This window comes from Podarcis raffonei, chromosome 13, assembly GCF_027172205.1.
Source record: "Podarcis raffonei isolate rPodRaf1 chromosome 13, rPodRaf1.pri, whole genome shotgun sequence".
In the NCBI taxonomy this organism is placed as follows: domain Eukaryota; kingdom Metazoa; phylum Chordata; class Lepidosauria; order Squamata; family Lacertidae; genus Podarcis; species Podarcis raffonei.
The window spans coordinates 35,697,196-35,721,957 of NC_070614.1; the positions used below are offsets into that span (position 1 = coordinate 35,697,196).

Consider the following 24,762-nt stretch of genomic DNA (forward strand, 5'->3'; position numbering starts at 1 on the left):
CGTGACATTGAGGGATCGGGGGTCATTTGGGGTCACCCGTCTTCTAACGAATCCGGGACTTTCTGTCTCAGCAGGAGGCCCCGCCCATTGCCCATGCGCTTCGTCGGGCGAGCGGCGGAAGAGCCTTTTGCTCTTGTACGTAAGCAGCGAACATGCGCAACGGCTTCTCTTCCTTCGGCACATGCGCATAACGAACTTTGGGAAGCAAGGCAGGCGCAAGTCTTTGTTTCCTCTTACGCATGTGCAGTGAGCCCTAAACTATTACCGGACGCCTCCCCGCCTCCCTCGAAGGATCCGCCGGGAACCCAAGCACCCACTCTCTGTTTCCCGATTGACTGTGAAGCGGTGGGAGCGCGTCGCTGGTCACTCGAGAGCGGCAGCACGGAACGTGCGCGGCAGGAGGGAGCGCGCCTGGCGCATGCGCAGAACGAAACCCCGCCCTCCACCAGGGACTCATTGTGCAGCAACCGGATTGACTCCTTCTCGTCCGCGCGGGCCAGCGGGATCCGTACTTCCCTGCCCCCCCCCCCAAACCTCACAAGCAAGTGCGCTCCCGATACGAAACAGAAAACTGCGGTCGGCGGAGTGGGGTTTGAGACCGCTCGTGTCGGGGCCCTCAACGCCAACATCACCACTTCCCCACCCCCCGCCTCCTCCTCTCTCTCTCTGCGCGCGCTCACTTTTCTTCCAGGCTCCTTCCTTCCCCCCCAGCCCCGCTCTTCCCCCTCCGCCTAGGCTGGGAGATTCGCCTCGCGGCCTTTACGCTCCGAAGCGCTGCCTCTTGATTGGCTCGAGCGCTCGGGACTTTTAACTTCTTTCCTTCGCCGCCTCGTCCTCCTCCTCCTCCTCCTCGCCCCCCGCCCCTTCCCGTTGGATGCGCGAGACCGCGAAAGGGCTAGGCAGCCAATAAGAGCGCGCGCCTCCTGAGGGACTCGTTTCGGCCACAGCGAGGAAGGACCTCTCTCCGCCCCATTTTGTTCGCTGCGGCGCGCGCAGGGCAAGCAGGCAAGCCGGCCACAAGCACAAGGCGACGCGAAGCGCGCGCGCGGAGCGGGAGGCGGTTTTTATTCTGCCCCTCTCCCTCGCTGTCTCTTTCTCCCCCCTCCCCCTTTCCGCGACCGCAGGCCTCCCTGCCTGCCCGTTTCCCCTTCCGGGCCAGCAACAGGAGCGCGCGGCGGAGGCGGCTTAGTTCTGAGGCGGCCGCAGGCCCTCCCTCCCTCGCCTCAGCCGGTGGACCGGTTTGTGTCCCTTTTCTTCACCCGCCCCAATCTTTTTCCCCTTTCCTTTTCCCCTCGTCAGGCTGCGCCAAAGCGGCGCCCTGAGAAGCGCGTGCGCGCTTGCCGTGGAGGGAGGGGGCCCTTTGACTCTCGGCTTCCTCTCCGACGCCGCCGACGCCTCCTCCTCTCTCGCCCAACGGCCTCGCGCGAGCGCGTGCTCTGACACGGGGGTTGAGCCTGCGGCGTCCGGCCCTTTTTCGCCGCCGCCAAGCGCCATGTTGAAGCAGCCGCTCCCGCCGCCCTCTCCTCAACCTGGCTCTCCCGCCTCGGCTCCCCCGCCGCCCACCACGCCGACGCCGCCTCCCCCGGCCACCGCGGTAGCCGCTGCAGCCGCCGCCTCGCGCAAGGCCAACCCGACCCCCGCCAGCCCCAACGGCAGCCTTAGCCCCGGGGCTACGGGAGGAGCCAGAGCAGCGACGGTGGCGCCCCCCGGTAGCGGAGGGGGAGGCCCCCCGGGAGGAAGCGGCACAAGGTACGAAAACCGACTTTACATCCGGGGAAGTGGGGGGGGAGAGAAGGGGCGGAGGGGACAGAAATAAGAAACTGCGCGCGCTCCCGCGGGTTGAAAGGAGGACTTGGCCCGGCGCGGGGAGCGTGTGTGGCTCTGATAAGCGAAGGCTAAGTCCTGAACCACCGATTCGATGTTGCATTGCCCAGTGTGCGCCCTTTGCTAAAATGGTGCGGGGGCGCACCCCAGTTGGCCTGTGTGGTTTAAAAAAAGGGATCGTAATAGTTTCTTAGGGATGATGCTTTAGGTATTTTTCCTGGTGGGGATGGAAGAGGGAAGATGAGGTGTGAGGGCCCTCATACTCTTGAGCTGGCCCACTTTTGTAGGCGTTGGGAGTTGATTTGGTGGGATTTAATTTATGAGTAGGTATGGGTGGGATTTTGTTGAAGTACCACATGCAAACCATGTGCACTCAGGAGTAAGTCCCTTGATCCCAATGCAACAGGCTCCTTATTAAGTGTGCTATGGTGGTTTGCACTTACTTTGCACCCTTATTTAGTTAGGTCATTTCTTTTTTATTAGCCGTAAACCACTTCTATGGATGAGTAATGGACGTTGGCAAAAAAAATGGTTCCAGTATAGTAGAATAGTGAATTAAAAAGGCTTTGTTGAGATAGTCATCAGTCTGGTTTTTTCCTTCTTTATGTTCAATCATGTTATTCAAGACAGTGTCCATATTTGCAGTAATAACAAACAGAGGAGTACCTCTGGTATGAGGAAGATGAGGGCTAGAAAACCACAAACCATTGGTCATAACATCATTTTGAAAAACTGAACAAGTTAGATGGATGTTTTCCTGCTTTTCATATTTTGGTTCTTAAGAGCAGGGCATCATACAGCACAGATTCTCTTTACCATATAGTTGTCACTGTTGCTATTATTTCAACTACCATGAAATATTTGGTCTTAAAAAGTTTGGATGTATGAGGTAGAGCTGCAGGGAACCTTTTCCGCACAAGGATTGTGTCAGGATTTTTGACTAGATAGTCGGGAAGGATTTATGGGACAGTACATACTTCCATCTCATTGGTGTGTAGTCTTTTACTTGCCAGCTGAGAGTAATTTTTCTTATAATATACACACCACCAGTTTTTCTGAAGAGATTTTGTTAGCTAATGAAAAAGTCCTTATTTCCTTCTCTTTATCAAAATATTGGTTTCTTACTAGTGTATCATAAAATAATTTTATAATGATCTGATGTATCAAAGGTGGCCTGTTGATCTGAACACTGTTTATATTTGGTGGGGGTTCACATCACTTTCCTGTGAGTTACCCTTGTGCCTGATTCATTTTCAGGGGCCAGAGCACAGGCAAAGGACCTCCGCAGTCTCCCGTAAGTACTAGGAGCTAAGCCTTCCAGGGCCATAAGACAATTGTTGTACTTTGGGATTCCTGATTTATGTGATTTGGGTAACTACTAGATGACATCTGAGACCTAAGTAGCTGTGCTGTATTAGTTGTTGGGATGTCTGAATGAATGTTTCTCCAGGCCGAAATTTCTGTGGCTAAAAAGGCATCCCAAAAACAAGATTTAAGAGTCTTCCTATATGGCCAAAAAGGAGGGGGGAAACCTCTTCCATTAGTTATAGCTTCTTCTGCATGATACCTTTTTCTAAGAATCTTAAACTTTCACAGATAAGAACAATTTCATGTAGTGAGAACTTGGTCAGTTGGCATATTTCAGGCTGGGTTTCCTGTAGTGTTTTAGAGCACTATTATTTTGCATCTAGGTGCAAAGGAGGCCAACTCATAACTGGTTACTAGTGGAAGATCTTCTTTTTTCTGAGTTTTCAAGTTCACTAGGGACACTACAGTTATGTCAGTGGGAGGCACAAAAACTGAAATGTGACACCAAATAAACCATGTGGTTTGTGTCTGGAGCCCACAGCAGTATTTGAACACTCCCTACCTGGCAGGAAATTTCTGATACAATTGGTCTTTTCTACTTCATGCTCTCTGACCAAAGTGGATATGGGGCACCGTTATCTTACGATTCCCCAGTTCCCTGCTTAAGGTCCTAAAACTAGCTTGAGCTTATGAAGGAAGCAGGTGATTCAATAGTTATTTAACCCTAAGGTTAGTATTGTTAAATTAACCATTTGTCATTCCTGAAGCTGCATACCTAATACTTGGAAGTGACAGAGGGCAATATAGCGTTATAAACTTTCTAATAAACCTTGTCTGTCTTTCCTCTCTATCTATCACCAGGTTTTTGAGGGTGTCTATAACAATTCCCGAATGCTGCACTTCCTCACAGCAGTTGTGGTGAGTCTCCAAGAGAGAAGCTAGGAGAGTGTAGGATTTGAAGTGTCAATATGCAGGTGGATGGTTCTGCAGTAAAGGGTGATTCTTGTGGCATTTCCCCCCAGTCCCATCACTTGGTTTGGTGAGCCTTGCAGGATAAGCACCTTACTTACTGTTTGTTGCACCTTACTGTTCACATTGTGTGCTACCTATTCATTCCTTTCCCAGTGGTTTTACTTAGGTTTGTTTCCAGATGGTTTTGTGAATATGAGACATGGTCACTGTAAGAACAGGACGCTAGAGAAGAGCATGAATCTCTTAATTTCAGGGTCGTGGATTTGAGCCCCACATTGGGCAGAAGATTCCTGAATTGCAAGGGTTGGACTAGATGACTCTTGTGGGTCCCTTCCAACACTACAATTCTATGATCTTTTACCTGAAGCCACATGCAGGTTGTGATGATTGCTGTTAGCCCTGATATGACCAATATTGGTGATACAGCCCAAATTATTGGTTCTAGTACCATTCCCCCCCCCCAAAAAAAAGAAAAGAAAAAGGAATGCTAATAGATATATTTTCTTCCTCTTTTGGTGGCATAGTTCTTGGAAAAAGTTGTTGATTGGATTGAGTTAGAGGGGCTTCAGTTTATAACTTGAAATGTCATTCACTATTTCTTAGTGTTATTTCTGCCTTCTTTTTCTCTTGACAGGGGTCCACATGTGATGTGAAGGTGAAAAATGGAAACACATTTGAGGGGATTTTTAAAACCTTGAGCTCCAAGGTGAGTGCTTGGTTTGGCTTTCCTAGAGTGTTTGAAAGTATGTTCGAGTATTAAAAGGATTTTTCTCTGCCGTCTTTGTATTAGAACAAGTAGGGCCTCATCACCAATGGTTTCAATGCATCTGTGGTATGCACATTTCAGCAAGTTAGCATTAAAGACGAGGTCCCTCCTTTAATTTTTCTTACGTGTAACATGGCTGTTACTTCACTGGCGATAGCATGACACTTTCTTCACTTTTGGCCACATTGTTCTGCATTTGTGATACTGTGTATCATTCTGGTTGTCTCACCTCTAAAAGGGTCTTGTAGAGTTGGGACAGGTTCAGAAAATGATAAGGGGATGGGGCAGCTATGAGGCTAGGTTACAGAGTTAGGGAGTTTTAGTTTAGAGAAAAGGCGAGTAAGCAGTGATGTGATAGTTTACAAAATTATGCATGGGACAGAGAAAGTGGATAGAGAGAAGTTTTTCTCCCACTCTCCTAACACGAGATCTCACGGGCACCCATCTAACTTGAGAGACCTTAAAGCATGATTAGACAGATTCATGGGCGATAAGGCTATGTACTACCTCCATTGTTGAGGCATCATCATCAATACCAGTTGCTGGGAATGGCAGGTGGACAGTGTTGTGCTGGTGTCTAGGTTGTGGCCTTCTGAGAGGCATCCGGTTGGCCACAGGATGCTTGGTTAGATGGGCAAGTGACCTAGATCCAGCAGACTTTTCTTACGTTCTTTTATTTTGGGGAAAAAAATGCAACCACTCGAAGCAAGTCAATGGACCATGAAGCTTATTTGCTTTGAGACTTGCTTTAGCAGGGTTTTGGGTTTTTTTTTTAAATCACACTAAATAAGAGCTGATCTAGAAAGAGAAGGATTTTTTTTTTTGGAGTGTGCCATGTGTGGACACATTAGTGCCAGATGTTAGCTGCATTAAAATCATTGGTTTTTCTGTTGATTTTTGTGGACAGCTCTTCTGTTCCTGGGGACATTTCAAAATATAAACATGGTGTGCCTTTTCTCTACCGTACATTTGTTTTGGCAGCAAGTGAAGGTGTATCTCTTTCATAATCTTTTAGAGTTACAATGGATGAAGTCATTTTAAAGTCTTTTATAAGGATTGGTTTTAATTGATTATATTTTGTATTTTATGTACATCACTTGTGATTGTGCTGAAAAGTAGTATAAAAATTTATTGGTAAAAGAAATGGCATCACGTATGCAGACAATGAGAAGCACGCTCTACCTATTTTCTGCTTGTGCTGTTCCTTTCTCATTTTCCAGCTACCTCATTTCTTTTTCCCATCTGGCTTCCTGAGCAGCCCTCACTGGGCTGTTCCCCCGTAGGAATTTTTCTGAAGACTTTTAAAATTATTGAATCTTTAAGGTACCCCTAAGTCTGCAGACACCTCCCGCTTGAGTGTTACTGTTTTGGCTACATAAGTACGGATACACTCATCTAAAGATCAGAAATAGAATATAAGATAAAATCCTGTGTGTGTCACCCCTCACAAAAAGGCCTAGCACCTTGCTTGTTTGAGAATGCAAGGATGGGGCCTGATATTAGATAGTTTTCAGTGGGCCACTTGATGTCATGAAATATGGGTATTCTTTCAGTTTCAGCTAGCTCTATGTGGGTAGGGATGTGTGATAATATATGTTAACAGGGATTGTGTTTGCAGTTCGAGCTTGCTGTGGATGCTGTGCACAGGATGGTACCTGACCAGGCAGTAGGGCCCAGGAGAGAGGATATTGTGGACACCATGATTTTCAAACCTACCGATGTCATGTTGGTTCACTTCCACAATGTTGACTTCAACTATGCCACCAAAGGTAATACAGCAGGGTTGAGGTCTGGTGTGTGACCAGGGGCTGGGAGAGCTTTGATCTTTTCCAATATGGCCTTTGCCTCTGCTCTGTGTCCTAGATAAGTTCACAGATTCTGCCATCGCCATGAATTCCAAGGTGAATGGGGAGCATAAAGAGAAGGTGCTACAGCGCTGGGAAGGAGGAGACAGCAACAGTGATGATTATGACTTGGATTCTGACATGGCAAGTGTTCTGATCTGGGTGAAGCAGCAAAAGACGAATGCTTGGGGCTGGTGCTGTGGGTTGATGCCTTGCTAAGCTGTTCTTTTGACAGAGGTACCTCACTGTTTAAATGACTGCTTTGTCTTTCATTTTAGTCTAATGGCTGGGACCCAAATGAGATGTTCAAGTTCAACGAAGAAAATTATGGTATAAAAACCACCTATGATAGCAGCCTCTCCTCTTATACGTGAGTTAACACTTTTCAGTCATTTCTGTACTGAGGGGTACAGGGGAGGAAGGATTTGAAGCAATATATCAGGGTTGTCAGTGTATCCTCCAGATGCTGGATTACAGCTCCCAGCATTCCTAACTATTAGTCATGCTGCCTGAGGCTGATAGGAGCCAGAGTCAAGCAACATCTGCAGGGTGCACAAAGGCTGCCCCTGCAGGGCATGTAGATGGTATGGCTATTTAGGATAAATCTGGAGGCCCTAGACTAAAGAGTGGAGCTGCAGTGCAGGGGGATCCCAGGTTAGTCAGTTGTCTATTTAGCCCCCGAGAGCGAGTAATTATTGTCAGCCCCTACAAGTCATTGACCAACTGGTGAAAAGTAACAGGCAAAAGAGCAGTGGACTGAGTGCTGACCTTTCGGAACCCTGAAACGGTCTTCGCTACCAGACCTGTGTTTGTCTTTCTCATTCACACCCACACCCCTACACCTTACTCATCAATAGTTATTGGTGGCTTTCTAGAGAAACCAAGAAACCTGAGCATCAGTCAAAAGCAATGAAGGATTAATGAGGTTGGTTTTTTTGTTTTATTTTGCTAGGCAGGGTTAAACTCTCAGGAGATGATCTCAAGCTTAAATGTGGCAAATGTTGTTAACCCACCCTGGAGTGATGGAGCGGGCTGGAATTTACTGTATTTATTGCTTAGAAGCTGTAGAACGTTTGGTCTTGTGAGGGTAGAGTACCATGATGCAAATGAAGCCAGGGCTTGTATGTAAGGTTTAATTACTTTGGGATATCTGCACCTGCATTTGCATGGGCATGTAGCTTGAATACCAAGCATACCAGATGTCCAGGGTTCTCCTGCCCTAAAATCTACTGTACAGATGTACCAGGCTCTCCTAATGCTCACATCTTTCCCCCCCCAAAAAACCCAGTTTGTGGGTGGCTTTTATTTTTCCATCAATCCACAGTCTCCTAGTGTGTTCTAAAAATGTAATGTGTTGCTTGGAACTTTGCCACCCTGACATCTAAAATTCTTAAATGTTCAAAGTTTGTAAAGTTAATCTTTCTTGCTTATGCTGCTACGTTTTCATTTTCAGCCCTTGACATTCACTGTTCATACACTGTATTAAAGAAAGCTTTCTTCTTCTTCAGTTAGAATTAATTTCCATGTGCATGTTTGTGTGGGAAATCGATGTTGATGAAAGTTTGGTTACAGTAGAATCTGAAGCTCTCAATCCCTTCATAGGCCAGACAAAGGACTTGAACTGCTGGAATATATTTCTCCAAAGTGGAGCTTGGGAAAAGTATTGGGTGGTTCTGTTCCTTTGAGGGCAACAGGCTTGTGACTATGTGTGATTGGTAGAGCGTGTTTGTTTTGTCTCCTTGCTTATTCTTCTTCACTGTACCATCTGTGCATGGTAGTGTCCCTCTTGAAAAGGATAACTCAGAGGAATTCCGGCAGCGAGAAGCAAGGGCTGCCCAGCTGGCCCGGGAGATTGAATCGAGCCCGCAATACCGACTGCGCATTGCTATGGAAAATGATGATGGACGCACAGAAGAGGAGAAGCACAGCTCTGTGCAAAGACAAGTGTCGGGAAGGGACAGCCCCAGTCTGGCATCCAGGTGAGAAGTGTGAGAATTAGAGGCTGGTTTTGACCCAGCAGCAAAATCCCTTAATTGACATAAGGCAAGTTGGGTTTCCACTGCATCTCTTGGGAGGAAAGAACAATGTTGACATCCACTTTTAAAGGTTGGTACCTGAGAACTTACTCATCTCATATACAGGGGGGCTGCCAGCCTGCTTGCTTTGAAGGCATCTTGTCCATTTTCCCTTCTTGCTTTCACTCCAAGCAAGGTACCAGGAATTATGCTACCACAATATTTTCTTTCATTGTAGAGAGGGCAAGTACATACCCCTTCCCCAGCGTGTCAGAGAAGGCTCAAGAGGAGGTGTACGCTGCAGCAGTTCTCGGGGTGGGAGGCCAGGTATGGGGTCTTTACCACCCCGTGGAAGTGCACACCACTCAGAAGGCAACACTGGCTCCATTCCAGAGCAGCGAGGCATCAATGGAGGTGAGGCTTACTTTCCCAAGCGTAGAATGTGGAAATTTGAATAGATTGGTGCAGTTACTTCTAGAGGATTTAAATGTCTGTTGAATTAGTTGATTAAGCTCCCACAGGTGGCTGTGGAATTTCCTCCCCTCCTATGTTGGTTTTCGGGGCGGGGGGAGGGAATTACCGTATTTTTTGCACCATAACACTCACTTTTTTCCTCCTAGAAAGTAAGGGGAAATGTCTGTGCGTGTTATGGAGCGAATGCCTACGGATGGCAGGGGGATCTGCTGCAGTCGTGAGCAGAGGATCCATGGTTCCCCTTCCTTCCCTCCTCCGTGGCTCGCTTTGAAACAGCAAAGCGGGAGAAGAGCCGCTGAGTGGGGAGGAGAGAGGGACAGAGAGCCTGCTTCTTTAAAGGAGCAAAGCGGGAGAGGAGAGGAGCCGCTTACACGAGTGTAAGCAGCTCCTGTCCGGTTGGTTCCTTTAAAGCAAGCAGGCTCTCTGTCCCACTCTCCTCCCCACTCAGCTCGCTACATAGCAGCAAAGTTTTTCAGCTCGCTAAGCCAGGGATGAGCGGGGAGGAGGGAGAAAAGAAGAGCCTGCTTGCTTTAAAGGAGCAAAGCGGGAGAGGAGAGGAGCCTTCTCCTCTTATACCCCTCTTCTGCATTATTAGCAGCATCCTTCTCCACCCATCCACACGTGCTTCTTCTCCCCTTAAACCCCTCTTCTGCATTATTAGCAGCATCCTTCTCCACCCACCCCACACGTGTCCCTTGTCCCTTGAGTGCTTTTCCTTCCCTCCCCACTTAAAACATGGTTACAAAGCACAGATCCACATGGATCCTCAGGATTTTTGCACTGGGTCACCCCAAATTCACCATCAGATCACATAGCATGTCCATGGCTACATCTTGCACCAATAAAACCACGCACCCACTGTTGCCTGGGGCCGCAGTGGTGCAAAAACGTGGTTACAAAGCATGGATCCACATGGATCCTCAGGATTTTTGCATTGGGCTACTCCAAACTCACTGTCAGATCACATGTCTGTGGCCACAGCATGAACCACAAAAATCATACATCCACTGTTTCATTTAGAATATTTTTTTTCTTGTTTTCCTCCTCTAAAAACTATGTGCGTGTTATGGTCGGGTGCGTGTTATAGAGCGAAAAATACGGTATATTCAGTGTTCTTTTAATTTTTGGGCATGACTTTCCCTTTGAGACACCCATGATGGTGTTAGGTTGCGATAAATACTGGAATTTCTCCCACTTTCCAGCAGTAGAAAACTGAAGATAGCAAAGGACCACTTGGTGTGTCTGCGTGGCCTCTTCATCTGCTTCTGTGGTTCCCTTCTTCTAGGTCCATCCAGAATGTCTCCAAAGTCTCAGCGACCCATCCGAGGAGCTAAGAGCATGTCTTCCCCTTCCAGTCGACCCATGGAAGTCTCACCTGCAACTTCTTCAGGTAGAGCGGGCAGTGGAATTAAAGTGGAATTTCCCCATGACCCTCAGTAAACACCTGTGCTGGGTGTGATGTTGCTTACATCTAATAACTTTGCTTTTCTTACACAGTGGGTCGCCTCTATGCTCCACGTTCTCCTAAGTCTGCCTCAACTGTGCCAGTCTCTTCCCAGGATCCCCCAGTGGGATCAACAGTTCCTGCTGCTCCTGCATCGCCTTCTGAATTGAGGCCTACTATGGAGTCTAGTGCTTCCCCAACCCCGCCTTCACCCAAGGTTCCAGTACCTGCCCCTGTAGCTGCTGTTGAGGGTAAGGAATCACACTGGAGGTGAAGCTAGTCTGGTCCATTCCTAGCACAGAATGGACCTAGGCATCTTTTCTCCTAATGAGTTACATAGTTTATCAAATCTCTCGAGAATTTGATCAACTGAAAGAGCTTAAGACAAAAGATGAAGCCAGGCTCCTCACCTTAAGAAAATGAGCAGGAGTAGATGCTGAAGATTCTTACATAGAAGACACTTCTCACTTTAAGGCTCACTTCTGGATTCTCTGTTCCATTCCTAGTTAAAGAGGTGCCTAACTCTGCCACCAAAGAACCCAGCAGGACCTTGGAGGTTATGGGCCCCTCAGATCTGGTCAAACAGGCAAGCAAAGGTTTGTGTCTTCTGAACTTTTTGAGTTCTCTGCTCACTTCTCTTTTGAAACCTTGGGTTCTGTTGAGTGCATTCTGCAGGTGATTTATATTTTCTACTTTTAATATTAAAAAACTACAAATATTAGTAAGAAAATATCTGGCATTCATGCAACAGTTCCTGAACAGTGGCTAATTCCACAAATACTTTTCAAGGTTTTGGGATTGGAGTTCTAAATCCTTTGTTACGTAATTGCTTTGACACTTACCCTGCTTTAGGTCTCCAAAATGAGCAGAAGAGAAATCAGCTAGAGGAGCTACGGAAATTTGGGGCCCAGTTTAAGGTGAGAATGTTCTCCTTTTCTCCCATCAAATGTACTTTGTGGGGCAGAGCATTCATGTGTTTCTGGCACCGTTGCTTACTCCATGTCTACTTTCTCCAAGCTGCAGCCCAGCCCCTCCCCAGAGGCCACACTGGATTTCCGGACCAAGGAGCCTCTTGAAGGAAAGGTGAAGGACAAGCCCCCAGAGGCCTTGGTTGGAGCAGGGGGCACATGTGAGGTACCTGATGAATCCCCCAAGCCCAACTTAGAGCTGTCTGAAAGCAGCAACAAGGAGGAAAAAGGGCCCTGTGAAGGCATGGAGCGCCAGACCCAGACTGCTAGTCCTCTAGGCAAAGGTGACGCAGATGACAAGGAGGATGGTCCTGTCTCAGAGTGAGTTAGTGCTGGCAACCACAGCAGATGCGTTTTTACTCTACATTTCTTGTGGACTTCTTTGTAATTTCTGTTGTACTTTTCTCCAGGCAGGTGAAGAAGTCTACCCTGAACCCAAATGCAAAGGAGTTCAATCCTTCAAAGACTCTCCTGTCTGTGGTGTGTAATCTGGGGAACTAGCTCTGTGGTTAGTGTGCTTGCATGGGAGGGGGGAGGGTGTGTATCTGTGTGCTGCAGTAGAAATGGTCATACTGTGTCAGCTTAGGTCAATATCCTATAGGCTCCAGCAGCTACCAGGAGATGATTGTCAGTAGATGGGTAAGGCTTTTTTACTCCCAGTTGTTTAACAATAGCAGCAGCAGCAGCAGCAGCAGCAAAATGGTCCCTCCATTATAGCTCTGAAATGAAAGAGAACTTGGAGCTCCATTGACTTCTGGACCACAAAACCAATTTCCAAGTTCAGAATTCCAAGTGTATGGCTTCCGCACTAGGCTCTGGTTAGAGGATATTAGATGAGTTCTTTACCCCCTCAAAAGTGACTTGTTTCTGTCACTTGTTTCACACCCTTGCTCTACATTCTGTTAGTTTCTCTGTGTTCATAGGTGCTTATTTAATCTCTGATTACTTCCTCCTATCTGTACAGAACAAGTCAACGAGCACACCCACATCGCCAGGACCACGCACCCACTCTACACCCTCCATCCCAGTGATTACAGGGCAAAGTGGCATGTACAGCCCACAATACATCTCTTACATCCCACAGATCCATATGGGCCCAGCTGTGCAGGTGAGAAGGGGGTGGAATGATGTGTGGATGGTCCTGCCTTTGGATAGAAGGGTGAGCTGCATAATCATTGGTTCCTTTTGCAATTATTGCGGAGGCTAGTGTTAGAATTAATTGGTATGTCCCGTGTCTTTTGCAGGCACCCCAGATGTACCCTTACCCTGTTTCTAACTCTGTGCCTGGACAGCAGAGCAAATATAGAGGAGGTAAAGGTAAGAGGGTTAAAGATTAAGGAGCCATGGTGAATGTTGGCTGGAATGTATACCTGCTGTGCAGCTTTGGTGGGGTGTGCAGATTTGAACTGGCTTCCCTACATGAATTTTCTTTCTGCACAGGCTCTCTGCCCCCGCAGCGTTCAGACCAGCATCAGCCCACCTCAGCCCCTCCCATTATGCAGGCAGCGGCAGCCGCAGGGCCCCCTCTGATGGCTGCCACTCCGTATTCCTCATATATCTCCTACAACCCCCAGCAGTTCACAGGACAGCCAACTATGATGCAGCCCATGGCACACTACCCCTCGCAGGTGGGTATAATGTGTACTTCAGTAGAGAAGCCTACTGTGCTGACCTTTGTGCCCCACACTATCTAATTCATGTTCTTCTCTCCAGCCTGTATTTGCCCCCATGCTGCAGAGCAACCCACGTATGATGACTTCTGGCAACCATCCCCAGGCCATTGTTTCATCGTCTACTCCCCAGTATCCCCAGGCAGAGCAACCTACGCCCCAGGCTCTTTATGGTGAGTTTGTACAGAGCCTGAAGACATGTCTGTTCTGGGCTTCTCTTCCTCCCTCCCCCCTTGCATTGTTGACCACTGCTTGCTGCTTCTCTCCCCAGCCACAGTGCATCAGTCGTATCCCCACCATGCCACACAGCTGCATCCGCATCAGCCTCAACCAGCTACCACACCCACGGGCAACCAACAGCAAGCGCAACATGCCGCCCCCAGCCCTGTGCAGGTACTAGTGTGGGAGGCACTTGATGCTTGTTTGCTCTTGCGACTTGCACAGTTTGATTTTGTGTTAGAGATTAGTGCTGGGGTGACCCTTCAAGTTCCAGTCTGGAAATTCTAGGCTAGCTCAGAAAGGGGTAGTCCTACATTAGGAGTGGAGTTGTCACCATTTCTTGTCTCAGCTGAAGTCTTAGAGCTGCTGTGTGTGTGGACTCCCAGGAATAGACTATCGCATCTTTACTTGCTAATTTATACCTTTGAGGGGCCCAAGTCTTCTAGCACAGTGTGGTTTCTGTAAAAGCACCCGCATGTTTTAGGGACAGTATTCAGCAACTTGAGGATGAACAGCTACTAACAGATAAACAGCATGGCGGGGACCCATAACTGTCTTGAGACTTTGCCAAACAGTCTTGGCTATCTTTCTTTCTTACACCCCTCCATTTAATCAGAATTAGTAAGCTTTAGGGGAAGGGGAATTAGCAAAATTGATTTTTACCAGAGAGTCTGCTTTTAGTGTTTGGAATATTGACTTATCTGGCCTTGCCTTAAGCGGCGAATCAGTTAAGAAAAGAATTAGCAAATGTAGAATCTTTCATCACATGCTCAAGGTTTTATTGTGGGAAGAGAAAATAGAATAGCAAGGGCAAATATACTTCAGGAAAGCGGAAAGCAACCCAGCACCCACTGTTCCACACATATTCTTAGGTACTCCCTATCTCCATAGAATGCATAACATGGCAGTAGCAAAGAGGGGAGAAGACAATATCTTGAAGGTAGGTGTGATGCATTACCCCCTGGTACTTGAACTGTGGCTTTTGTATTCTCTTGCCATAGCACCAGGCTGGACAGCCACCTCATTTGGCCAGTGCCCAGCAGCAGCAGAACTTGTACCACACAGCCACACTGACAGCTACACCACCCTCTATAACGCCAGGGCCCAGTGCTCAGTCTCCACAGAGCAGTTTCCCCCAGCAAGCGGTCTACGCCATCCATGCCCACCAGCAGCTGCAGCACAGCTATGCCAACATGGCCCACGTCACCCAGGTGAGTGTGCTTGCCCCGGGAAGGGTGAGTCCAGCCTTGATTGTGTCAGGGACTCCCAAACTTCCATCAGCCTGAGGCTAGACCACTCCAAGAAATAAGCTTGCTCTCTGAACACCACTGTGCAACTTACACAAGGGACATAAAAGCGCCACCTTATCTTTGAAACCTACTAACCACTACACATCTCTACATGCTTCTAGCTTCCATCCAGAATGCAGCACACGATCTAGTGTGGCTATGTCATATGAAACTACCACACTTGTTCTTACTCATCTGATGCAGAATCACAACTTAAGGATTTATATCAGACATAAAACAGCCACCAAATGGAGTTCCTGTGCCTCTGTTTTAGAAAAAGCGCTGATGAACACTCTATAATACCTAAGAGTGTATGGAGTGTTAGTGGGGAGAGGTGGTGCCTCTGGTGGGGAGCATGTTGTGCACCTTCTGGAGTAGTTTGTCCAACTTTGGTCGCCATCCACTCAGTTCTCACCTGTGGCTCCTAGAAGCTGTCAGCATGCAACAGTGGCTATATTGTGGGAACGGCTTCTTTGGTTGAGGGTAGCTGATGAGCCTCAAACTCTTGCTGAGTTAGGGACTTGCCCTTCATGAAAAGACAGGCTCTGGCATATTTAGTGGATGAGACCAATAGTGGGTCCGATGGTCAAGAAGGCAGTTTCTGCATGTGCTGTAGAGAGAAGTGAGGCACAGATATGGCCCACCAACCTGGGAAGGTAGCCACCTAGGAGAAGGAAAATTCTGGTCCTAAAGCACTGCTGCCTTGTGGGATATTATCGTAAGAAGAAAAGGCTCAGGAGTAAACTCTAGGCCTACACAAATCCACAGTGGAGTCCCAAAGACAGTTGGATGGCTCCCAGAAACACACTCCATTGTCTCTTGAGACAGGGATGCCAATAGTACTTCAGCTATATCAGTTAAAATGAGTTGCCAAATAGATATGATCTTGCACTTTACAGATTTCTCTGCTAATTTTGTTAGTAAAGTGTGAAGTTATCCACTGCTTATTAAGGTCCTGGGGTGTGGATTGAAATCACTTCTGCTTTCTCCACAGGCTCATGTCCAGACTGGAATTGCAGCTGCCCCACCACCTCACCCTGGAGCTCCACAGGTCATGCTGCTGCACCCCTCGCAGACCCACGGTGGGCCTCCACAGGGAGGTGTGCCCCAGAGTGGTGTGCCCACCCTCTCCGCCTCCACACCCTCCCACTACACTTATATAGGGCACCACCAAGGTAAGCCAAACTAGGAAGCTGAGGAAAGGAGGGAGGGAACTGAATGGAACAGGCTGTCATCTATACTGACTTCCTGGGTATGGAAGAGCTTAGGGACATAGGATTTCTAGGGTTTTATAGGTTGTGTCATTTGCGATAGGGGTGGGGTTGAGGGTTGGTAGTTCTGGACTTTGTATCTTTGTGATCCTCACTACCTCTTTCTTTTCTTTCCAGTTCAATCTCATCCCTCCCAGCAGCTTCCATTCCACCCCCCTGGGAACTGATGTCCACGCTTCTCCCTGTGACCTGAGACCCTAGCCAGCCTTGGCTCTGTTGCTGGCCCCAAGCCTGGGCCAGCCCTCATGCCCATGGCAGAGGCCCCTGGAGGGGCGCAGTCTGGCCCGGTCCAGCCCCCCCTCGCCAAGCACCTTCCTTTCCGTTGGTTTAGTGAAGCCCACATGGGGCGCTGTCAGCCAGCGGGACGGAGAACGGCCCCTTCCCCTTGCCTGGAGAAGGGCAGGGTTTCTTTTCTGTTATTTATGACTCCATTCGGGCTCTTAGAGCAAATGCCACTTTCCCACATTAACTTGACAAGGACATGACCAGATGGACAAACCTTGACTTTTTATTAAGTAAAAATATTTAAAAAGTAAAAAAAAAACCAATAAAATTTTAAACTAACTAATGTTGGGCTTTGGGGTTGACTGTGTGGGGAGGGCCAATTTCTAACAAGTAACCCTTGTTCACGGTTCTACAGAATTGGGATGGTTGCAGCGGCTTTGATCTCCCCAGAGTTTTAGCTTCTCTAGCAAGGCGGAGCGATTGAGACGCCTTCATCCAGTTCAGAGGCTCCAGTGCTTTGCTCATTCCCTGCTGCTGCTGCTGCTGCTGCTGCTGAAATGACTAATCAGCAGTGACAAGTAATTGGGGTGGCAGTGTAATGCAGAGCCTAAAGCAGTGGTTCTTAGTGGAAGGACCACTAATGTAAAAAACTATACACCATGGTCTAGCAGTGTTTTTTATCTGAATAATAAAATTTTAATTACTGCTTTTATTGAAATTAGCACATAAAGTCTGAAAGAACAGGAGGCTGGACAGTAGTGTTGTGGGCCCTTAGCAGAAAATGTTATACGAGATTGGGTTGCTACTCCCCCCCACAGGCTTGGTGGGTGACATTTTTTGAGAAGAGTTGCAGAAATGAAGTATGTGTGGCTGGTGTTGCTATTTTTTAAACGAGCTACGGAGACCATAAGCAGCTAAATGCCAGGCTTTATACTTCAGCCATTCAGTGCCTGGGACTGTTAAATTTCATGAGCTGGGCCGTGGTCTTTCTTGAGCTGCTCCAGGACTTTGCCTTGGAGTGGACTCTTACTATTATCTGGGAGTCTGCTTAAATGTCAAGAGTCTGATTTGAGCTGTGTCATGATCGATGAGAAATGAGAGCCTGGGCTGCTTGTTTAATGGGCGTCAAAAGTCTGGTGGGAGCGAGGCATGCAGATGGGTTGTCTCCCCAGGTTCAGGCAGGCTGTGATACAGCTTACATACCAGCAGTATGTTCTGCCCTAGTTCCTCCTCTTTCCTCACCCAGGTGAGAGCAGCTGTACCTTGCCCATGGATTGTTGATACATGGAAGCTCTAGATGGTAGCCATAACTGGATGCTACAGCTGGAATGTGAGAGCCTGTAGAGTTAGAGCAGTTAGGGGTGGGAAACCTGTGCCCATACAGATAATGGACACTAATTCTCATCTGCTTTGGCCAGCACAAGGAATGGTGGGAATTGCAATCCAGCAACATTAGGATAGTCACAGGCTCACAACCCCCAGCCTGTGGTCTAGGCCAGAATGCTCTACACAGGGCAAAAATACCAACTTCAGCATTAAGATATACACTGATTTGGACAAATGAAATAAAAATCTAGCGATTTCTTCTCTGACCATTTTATCTCTACCAACCGTGTTTGTGAAACAAAAGGGTGGCATGGCTGGGGCTGATGGTAGTTGGGGGTCCCAACAACTTCTACAAGGTGCCACCTTGCTTACCTCTGTATACATCTAGTGGTGGCCAATTAATGGTTTATGCTGTAGGCAAAACATGACATATAAACGTGAAAGCAAAGAGAGTCAATGCATCTTGAAATCTTTAAAGGCTGCTGTAGAAGAAATGGGGTAGAGAAGAGTTTGATAATGCAGCAGTTCACTATCCCGCCCTGCTGCTTTCAGTGAGCGCTACCTAGAAAGACAAATCGCAGCATGTATGCATGTACTGTTCTTAAGGTTGTTACCCCAAATAGGTACTCGCCTGCTATCCATTTTTTAAGAGCAGCACTTGAGTACTGATGGTGGCTTTCCATCTTCATGAGATAATTGACCCCCCAAAAAAGATTTTTTTCAAGTTAGAAGCACTGCTGGATTTCTGTTTCCCTTTTGGGGCTGAGGATTTCTCTAGTAAGGATTTGCATGTTTGTGAAGGAGAGAATGGCATGTTTTCCACCTGATCTTACTATCACCGCAGGAAATCATGGGTATGCGATGGTAATAATTTTCATATCACAAGGATGATTTAGTCCTCTTCGATATTCAAAAAGGGCTGGTAGGGGGAGAGGAAGTACCGTATTTTTCGCTCTATAACACGCACCCGACCATAACACGCACATAGTTTTTAGAGGAGGAAAATCCGTAGGCATGCCACCCGTAGGCATTCCCTCCATAACACGCACAGACATTTCCCCTTACATTTTAGGAGGAAAAAAGTGAGTGTTATGGTGCAAAAAATACGGTACATTTCATATGTGGGGGGAATAGACCTACATTTTACTAATACTACTAAATTTGAAAATGTATTTGAGCTAGGTAGTGTTGTATAATCTGTAGAAATGCCCTTAAGCCACCCCTGCCTGGTAATGCTGTCCACACTTGCTGGAGTGCAAGATGTACAGAGCCACTTCTGCTTTAGGCTCCATGTGTTATTTAAAGGAGTTCACACAAATAAGGCCTCCTATGCCTGACTATTCAGGCTTTGAGGGCACAAGAAACAGGAAGCCTGTCTGTGGATTCAAGCTGTGCAGCCACCTGTGGGTTGCTCAATAGGCATTTCTGGGCTCGATACTGTATCCAGGCTCCAAATTCTTAACTATCTGAGCTCAACAAACAAGCACCAGTGCCCCTGCAAGCAGACACCTGTACCGATTAACTACACATAAAAATTTTTTGTTTAGTCGTGTCTGACTCTTAGTGACCCCATGGACCAGAGCACGCCAGGCACTTCTGTCTTCCACTGCCTCCCACAGTTTGGTCAAACTCATGCTGGTAGCTTCGAGCACACTGTCCAACCATCTTGTCCTCTGTCGTCCCCTTCTTCTTGTGCCCTCAAATCTTTCCCAACATCAGGGTCCTTTCCAGGGAGTCTTCTCATGAGGTGGCCAAAGTATTGGAGCCTCAGCTTCACGATCTGTCCTTCCAGTTAGCACTCAGGGTTGATTTCCTTAAGAATGGATAGGTTTGATCTTCTTGCAGTCCATGGGACTCTCAAGAGTCTCCTCCAGCATAAGATTAGTTTTACCTAATACTAAATTTGTTTTAGTAGTACAACTGTGTGTCTCTCAAAGGATATCATGAAAAAATTACACCACTTAACAGAATAGCACTCAAGATTAGCTTTCAAGTCTTTTATTTAACCAACTTGCCCTCCCCACCCACCCTTGAAATGAGCAGAACACATTAGGCTTTTCTCGCCTCAGCCAAGGTGATAAGGCTAACCACTTACTTTAGTTAGGGTATAATTTCAGCAGCAAGGGGCTTTATTCCAAGAAACCGCTCATAGCTTGTGAAGCTTTCAACATATATCCTTCCTCTTTCTGCAATGCGCTTAACTCCTGGTTTCATGTGTTCTACATGTTCAGTGGCCTGAAATGCCTCACAAGCATCCTTCTGAGGGATATACTTAAGTTTCCCACCTCGCCTTATCTTCTGCAGTTACTGACAGTGTTTTTGTGACAACTCCAGTGCCAATGGTTCTGTGCCCATCCCGTAGCGTGAATCTCTGCCCCTCTTCCAAAACCATGGGCTGCCGCAAAGTCAAAATAATGGAGGTGTCTTCACCTGGCATCACCATTTCCTAAGGAAGAGGGAATAAGACCTGTAAGATATGCAGTAGTTGTACCTGTTTTCAGTTATAAGCATCAGAAGCGAAGCAGCTCAAGAGCTATTCTCTAATGTGGATTCTATAAGTCACTTCAGCAATGCTTATAGGAAGCAAGAGGTTGCTGGAAATGGGGGGGGGGGGGGCAGGAAGAGTCAGACAAACCTTTGATGCAGGCAATTCTACACGGCAGGCCATGTCCCAGGTCAGAGAAAACATAACAGGTGTGTAGTTAGAAACAAAGGGCTTGTGACGACCACCTTCTTCTTTGCTCAAGATGTAAACCTGGGAAGGAGAAGTGACTTGTTTGCCTTGTCTGGACAATCAATGTGAGCTCCAAATTAAACCTCCATTATTTTACGGAATATGAACATGTCCCATCATAATTACACAAATTTATAGACTGCTTCATAGCATGAAGCCACTGAAGCAGTGATCATGATAAAAACAGAATCAAACAAGATCTTTAAAAGCAATAACATAAACTCACTAAAACAAAAACATCCATGCAAACAAAAGAAACCCACTTCCATTAGACAACACAGATCTTCCATAAATGACTGGATTACATCCTCAGGGAAAGCCTTCCTGAACAAAAAATGACTTTCATTAAGCGCCTAAACACCCTGCTAGGTGCCTGCCTGATTTTGGTGGTTAATTGATTCCTAAGTCATGTAAGCTGCAAAACTAAAAACCCAGTTCCTAGTGTAGGTTAAGTGCACCTCTGAGCCATGCAGTACTCTCAGCAGGGCCCCATATGAGGAGCGCGGTTACCAGGCAGGGATATAGTGGGTGAGGAGGTTCCTTAGGTTAGGTCTTATAAATTATTTGCAAATCTGTCCTGCCTGCTTACCTGAGCCTCGACCTTCTGGTGCGGCTTGATGGAGCCAGGCTTGCACATAACCATCCCCCGCCGTATATCCTCTCTCTTCAGCCCCCGCACCAAAGCGCCCAAATTATCACCAGCCTCTGCCCGTTCCAATTGTTTGTGGAACATCTCAATACCTGAAGTCAAAAGGAGTGCCGTTACCATCTGCAAACTTTCCGGGGTGTTTCCTTCTCCCAACCATAACTCTCCTTTGCCTGCCATTTTTACATAGGGTGTTTTATCCCTGTTCTACCAAACTTGGTAGGCAGGGGGAGACCAGGAAGTTGACGAGTCTTGCAGAAAATCTAAAGGACTTACCGGTTACCACTGAGCGCAAGTCCCGGTTGTGCCCTACAAATTCGCAATCATCTCCTTTCTTGATAATGCCACGCTCAAGGGTACCAGTTACCACAGTGCCTCGGCCTGGAATAAAGCAGGCAAATGAAGCTAGCATAGGCAATGGGGGTACAGGACAGCCAGACAGCCCTACAGGATCCTCCCTAGCTGCAACTCCCTTAAAGCAAATGGGGGCAACCTATGAAGCTTAGTACCTGGTATGGAGTGAACGTGCTCTATGGGAAGCAGGAAGGGCTTATCAAGCTCCCGCTGTGGCAGAGGAATGTGTGTATCCACTGCATCCAGCAGTTTCATGATGGAGTTCAAGCCCAGCTCTGGATTTCGGTGCTGCAAGGAACAGGAATGGGAGGTGGTGATATAAATGATTAAGCAATGGAAGAATTCCTGCTAAGGAATGACACTCAAGATGAAATGTGTGTGTGCACCACTGACCTCCAAGGCGCACAGAGCGGAGCCTGAGATAACAGGCGTTTCTTCCCCATTGTAGCCAAATTCTGTGAGCAGCTCGCGGATCTCCAGCTCTACGAGCTCCAACATCTCTGCATCATCGACTGCATCAGCTTTGTTGATGTACACTACAACATGCTTCACTCCTATCTGAGGTGGTAGGGAAGAAAGCAAGGGTGACCCACATGTACACTGCTCCCTTCTCAAGACTTTCAGCCCTGCTTGACAGTAGCACCCATCATATTCTCAGAAGTATGTACAAGGTCACCCAAACCATCTCTACCCTATTCCATTCCAAGACCACAGACTCACCTGTTTGGCAAGCAAAAGATGCTCCCTTGTCTGTGGCATCTGTCCATCTGTTGCAGCTACAACGAGGATGCAGCCATCTAGTGGCGCTGTTCCTGTGATCATGTTCTACAGAGAAGACATGGGAAAGGTGTCAGGCTGTGGTATCTTCTAGAAGGTGAACTACTTTGAAAAGCCAGGCTCCTATGTTTGATATGTCTTGGAAGTTTTCTAGATCTTGGCAATCCTCCAAGAATTCTTTTTTTTTAATGGCATGTGCCATCAACAGGAATTCTGGATGAGGATCATGAGTGTGTTCAGGGCTTTTATGAATTCCCAGTTCCTCACACATACCTTAACATAATCAGCATGCCCAGGGCAGTCTGTGTGGGCATAATGGCGGTTAGCTGTTGAATATTCAACATGGGAGGCATTGATGGTGATCCCACGTGCCTTCTCTTCGGGTGCATTATCAATTTCTTCATATTTCTTGAACTTGGCGCTTCCAGTATCTGCCAAAACTGGAAATAACAGCAGAAGGGGTGAACAAGGTTCTTGAGTTTCTCCCAAAAAAAGATTGGTCTAGTGTCTTAGTAGCATTTTTTGAAGAAGAAGGGGGGGAAAGAAGCAATGTTTTCAACTGATCAAATCTAAAAGGCCAGCAAGGACTATCTGTGTCTTAGCTGGTATGGGAACAAGTCAGCAGGCAGAGCTAAAGGACTCTTGAGCTCCCTTCTCTAGTCTGAACAGCAACTGAGGCTTTGGCCCCTTCCTTTGGGCACCGAAGGTGCCCATTTTCTCACACCCTGACATGTTCAAGGGAGTGAGCATCTGGAATGAGCAACTAAGGCACAGGTCTCGCTGTTCACATTGCCTTTGCCTGCATCTCAGTTCAAGAGAAAGCAGGTGAGGTGTATCACAATGATGTGCAGTTTTGGGATGGAGTCTATTTTGGAGGCTGGGTGGTCAGCCCTTGCTGGCTTGATTTGCCTCCCTGGCTGCCAGCTGACTTTCCTTCAACTAGCTGTTTTGATCAGGTCTAGGCCTGTTCTCTCCCTACTAATCTCATCTTCCATAATAATAACCATTCCCCCACCCCTAACACTCACTTTTGGTGATGGCTGCTGTTAATGTAGTTTTGCCATGGTCCACATGCCCAATTGTTCCAACATTGACGTGCGGTTTGTCTCGTACAAATACTTTCTTCGCTTCAACTGCAAAACTTCGAACAAGGAATGTATGCCCATGGAAGGCTGGGCAGGTCAAGGCCGGCTGTAGAAGAAGTGTCAGAATTTTAACCCTCTCTGCCTATAATATCACAGCAATCATCACCCTCATCCTCATCATCCATCTGACTGGGTTGCCCCAGCCATTCTGGGTGGCTTGCAAAAAATCAAAACAATTTGCCCACCACTGCCCAGAATTCTTACCGTAGCTATAAAACCTTGCAGATAACGAGGCAGGCAGCCACGGAGGCCTGCAAAACACAAGCAAAATGGGTGATCACTTTCAAAAGACAGCACTTTATAACAAATACATTATCTTCGCACATCCTGATGTCCCTGTCTCCCCCAATTTTCCTTCTTCTGCCTATGCCCATAACCTTCAAGAGACAACAGCTGCAAAAAAGTAATTTTATGTGAACTTAAGCACTTTTAAAATAAACATTATGAATAATAGCATCCGATATGCTGACTTGTACGGCAGGGGGCAGGATCTCTATATTCTGTGAAACAACCTTGCTCATACAACACAATGAATACAAGAATGTGTGTGTATGTGAAATTCAGGTTTATTTATCATCCTATTGTGCATCACTTTACACTTGCTTACACTCACCATATGTATTAATTTGCTGCACTGATATACCACCTTCTCTTCTAAGGAGCTAAAAGTGGTGTACCTATTCCCAATTTTATCCTCACAATGATCCTGTAAGGTAGGTTAGGCTGAGAGACAGTGACAGGCCCAAAGTCACCCAGTGAGCTATGTGGCCCAGTGGGGATTCAAACCTTGGTCTCTCATCAAGCCACTGAACAAAACTCTAACCATTGCACCATACTATTTCTTTTACTTCCCTTTTCCGCTCAGATTGGAGAGGCTCACCATCTCTTTTGTTTCAACCACCTTGAACGGTTTGCTACCCGCACGCTTTGCTACCTCCCTGCTCATCCCTGACGCTAAACCATTGATTGGCACGTGCTGAGAATCAGAGCTCCCCTCGGGAGGGCGAAACCACCTCGCCGGGGCCGGGAGAAACCGCCTCTTTCTTTGCCGCAGGGGAGGAGCAGCAGCAGCCGCGGAAAGAAGCCTGGAGGGATGCACCGAGGGGCCGGCCTCACACACTCAGGGGAAAGGAAGGGCCGGGCCCTCCTCCTGCCACACGCCGCCTCCCCCCGCTTCGACGTGATGGGCTGCTCCGCCGCTGCCTCAGTTCCCAAGACCGGCATTAAGGAAGAGGCCGTAATGAACCGAGTAGCAGCCCGTCAAGCACAAAAGGTCACGGGTCTCTCCTGCACGAGTTCCTTAAGGAGAGGCTTCTTGCCTCTTCGCTCTCCCTCCCCGCCTCCTTTTCTGCCAGCCGACACGCCGCCGCCCGCCACCTCCCTGCCTCCCCCGCCCCCCGCGGCCCTTTAACCAACCGATAACACGGCCGCCGAGCCCTCCTCGCGCCACCACCAGCGCGCGGCTCGCCATCTTAGCTCCTCCCGGAAGTA

At 47.6% G+C, this 24,762-nt stretch overlaps 2 protein-coding genes across 4 annotated transcripts; one reads left to right on the forward strand and one right to left on the reverse strand.

Annotated features, from left to right (window-relative positions):
* Window positions 1–1,091: 1,091 nt before the first annotated feature.
* ATXN2L (ataxin 2 like) lies at window positions 1,092–17,001 on the forward strand. Of its 3 annotated transcripts, none has more exons than XM_053361046.1 (23): window positions 1,092–1,749; window positions 3,082–3,118; window positions 3,994–4,050; window positions 4,739–4,810; window positions 6,489–6,639; window positions 6,734–6,858; window positions 6,993–7,084; window positions 8,493–8,693; window positions 8,968–9,143; window positions 10,489–10,593; window positions 10,701–10,898; window positions 11,154–11,243; window positions 11,500–11,564; window positions 11,665–11,936; window positions 12,026–12,095; window positions 12,580–12,774; window positions 12,860–12,932; window positions 13,056–13,243; window positions 13,329–13,458; window positions 13,557–13,678; window positions 14,506–14,715; window positions 15,788–15,968; window positions 16,182–17,001. In XM_053361046.1, the coding sequence occupies exons 1-23, from the start codon at window positions 1,493–1,495 to the stop codon at window positions 16,229–16,231; spliced, it is 3,117 nt and encodes a 1,038-aa protein (XP_053217021.1). In that variant the 5' UTR covers window positions 1,092–1,492; the 3' UTR covers window positions 16,232–17,001. The 3 variants fall into 3 exon arrangements, with proteins under 3 accessions (XP_053217021.1, XP_053217023.1, XP_053217022.1); XM_053361048.1 differs by having other exon boundaries at window positions 12,580–12,723; XM_053361047.1 differs by having other exon boundaries at window positions 11,671–11,936.
* Window positions 17,002–19,597: 2,596 nt separating this feature from the next.
* On the reverse strand, window positions 19,598–24,762 carry TUFM (Tu translation elongation factor, mitochondrial). The gene is made up of 11 exons (XM_053361110.1): window positions 24,688–24,762; window positions 23,476–23,522; window positions 23,155–23,317; window positions 22,400–22,566; window positions 22,070–22,174; window positions 21,743–21,907; window positions 21,505–21,637; window positions 21,272–21,376; window positions 20,939–21,090; window positions 20,251–20,370; window positions 19,598–20,061 (listed from the first exon to the last, which is right to left on the reverse strand). The coding sequence occupies exons 1-11, from the start codon at window positions 24,740–24,742 to the stop codon at window positions 19,888–19,890; spliced, it is 1,386 nt and encodes a 461-aa protein (XP_053217085.1). The 5' UTR covers window positions 24,743–24,762; the 3' UTR covers window positions 19,598–19,887.

What these genes read in the sequence shown, in the direction of transcription:
- ATXN2L (XM_053361046.1), top strand. Translation starts at nt 1,493, where the DNA reads ATGTTGAAGCAGCCGCTCCCGCCGCCCTCTCCTCAACCTGGCTCTCCC. An exon ending in GCAGCGAGGCATCAATGGAG is followed by an intron (nt 9,144 to 10,488) that starts GTGAGGCTTACT and finishes CCCTTCTTCTAG; the next exon opens with GTCCATCCAGAATGTCTCCA. An exon ending in AATTTGGGGCCCAGTTTAAG is followed by an intron (nt 11,565 to 11,664) that starts GTGAGAATGTTC and finishes ACTTTCTCCAAG; the next exon opens with CTGCAGCCCAGCCCCTCCCC.
- TUFM (XM_053361110.1), bottom strand. Translation starts at nt 24,742, where the DNA reads ATGGCGAGCCGCGCGCTGGTGGTGGCGCGAGGAGGGCTCGGCGGCCGT. An exon ending in GCTCGGCGGCCGTGTTATCG is followed by an intron (nt 23,523 to 24,687) that starts GTTGGTTAAAGG and finishes TGTGTTTTGCAG; the next exon opens with GCCTCCGTGGCTGCCTGCCT. An exon ending in GGCATGCTGATTATGTTAAG is followed by an intron (nt 22,175 to 22,399) that starts GTATGTGTGAGG and finishes TCTTCTCTGTAG; the next exon opens with AACATGATCACAGGAACAGC.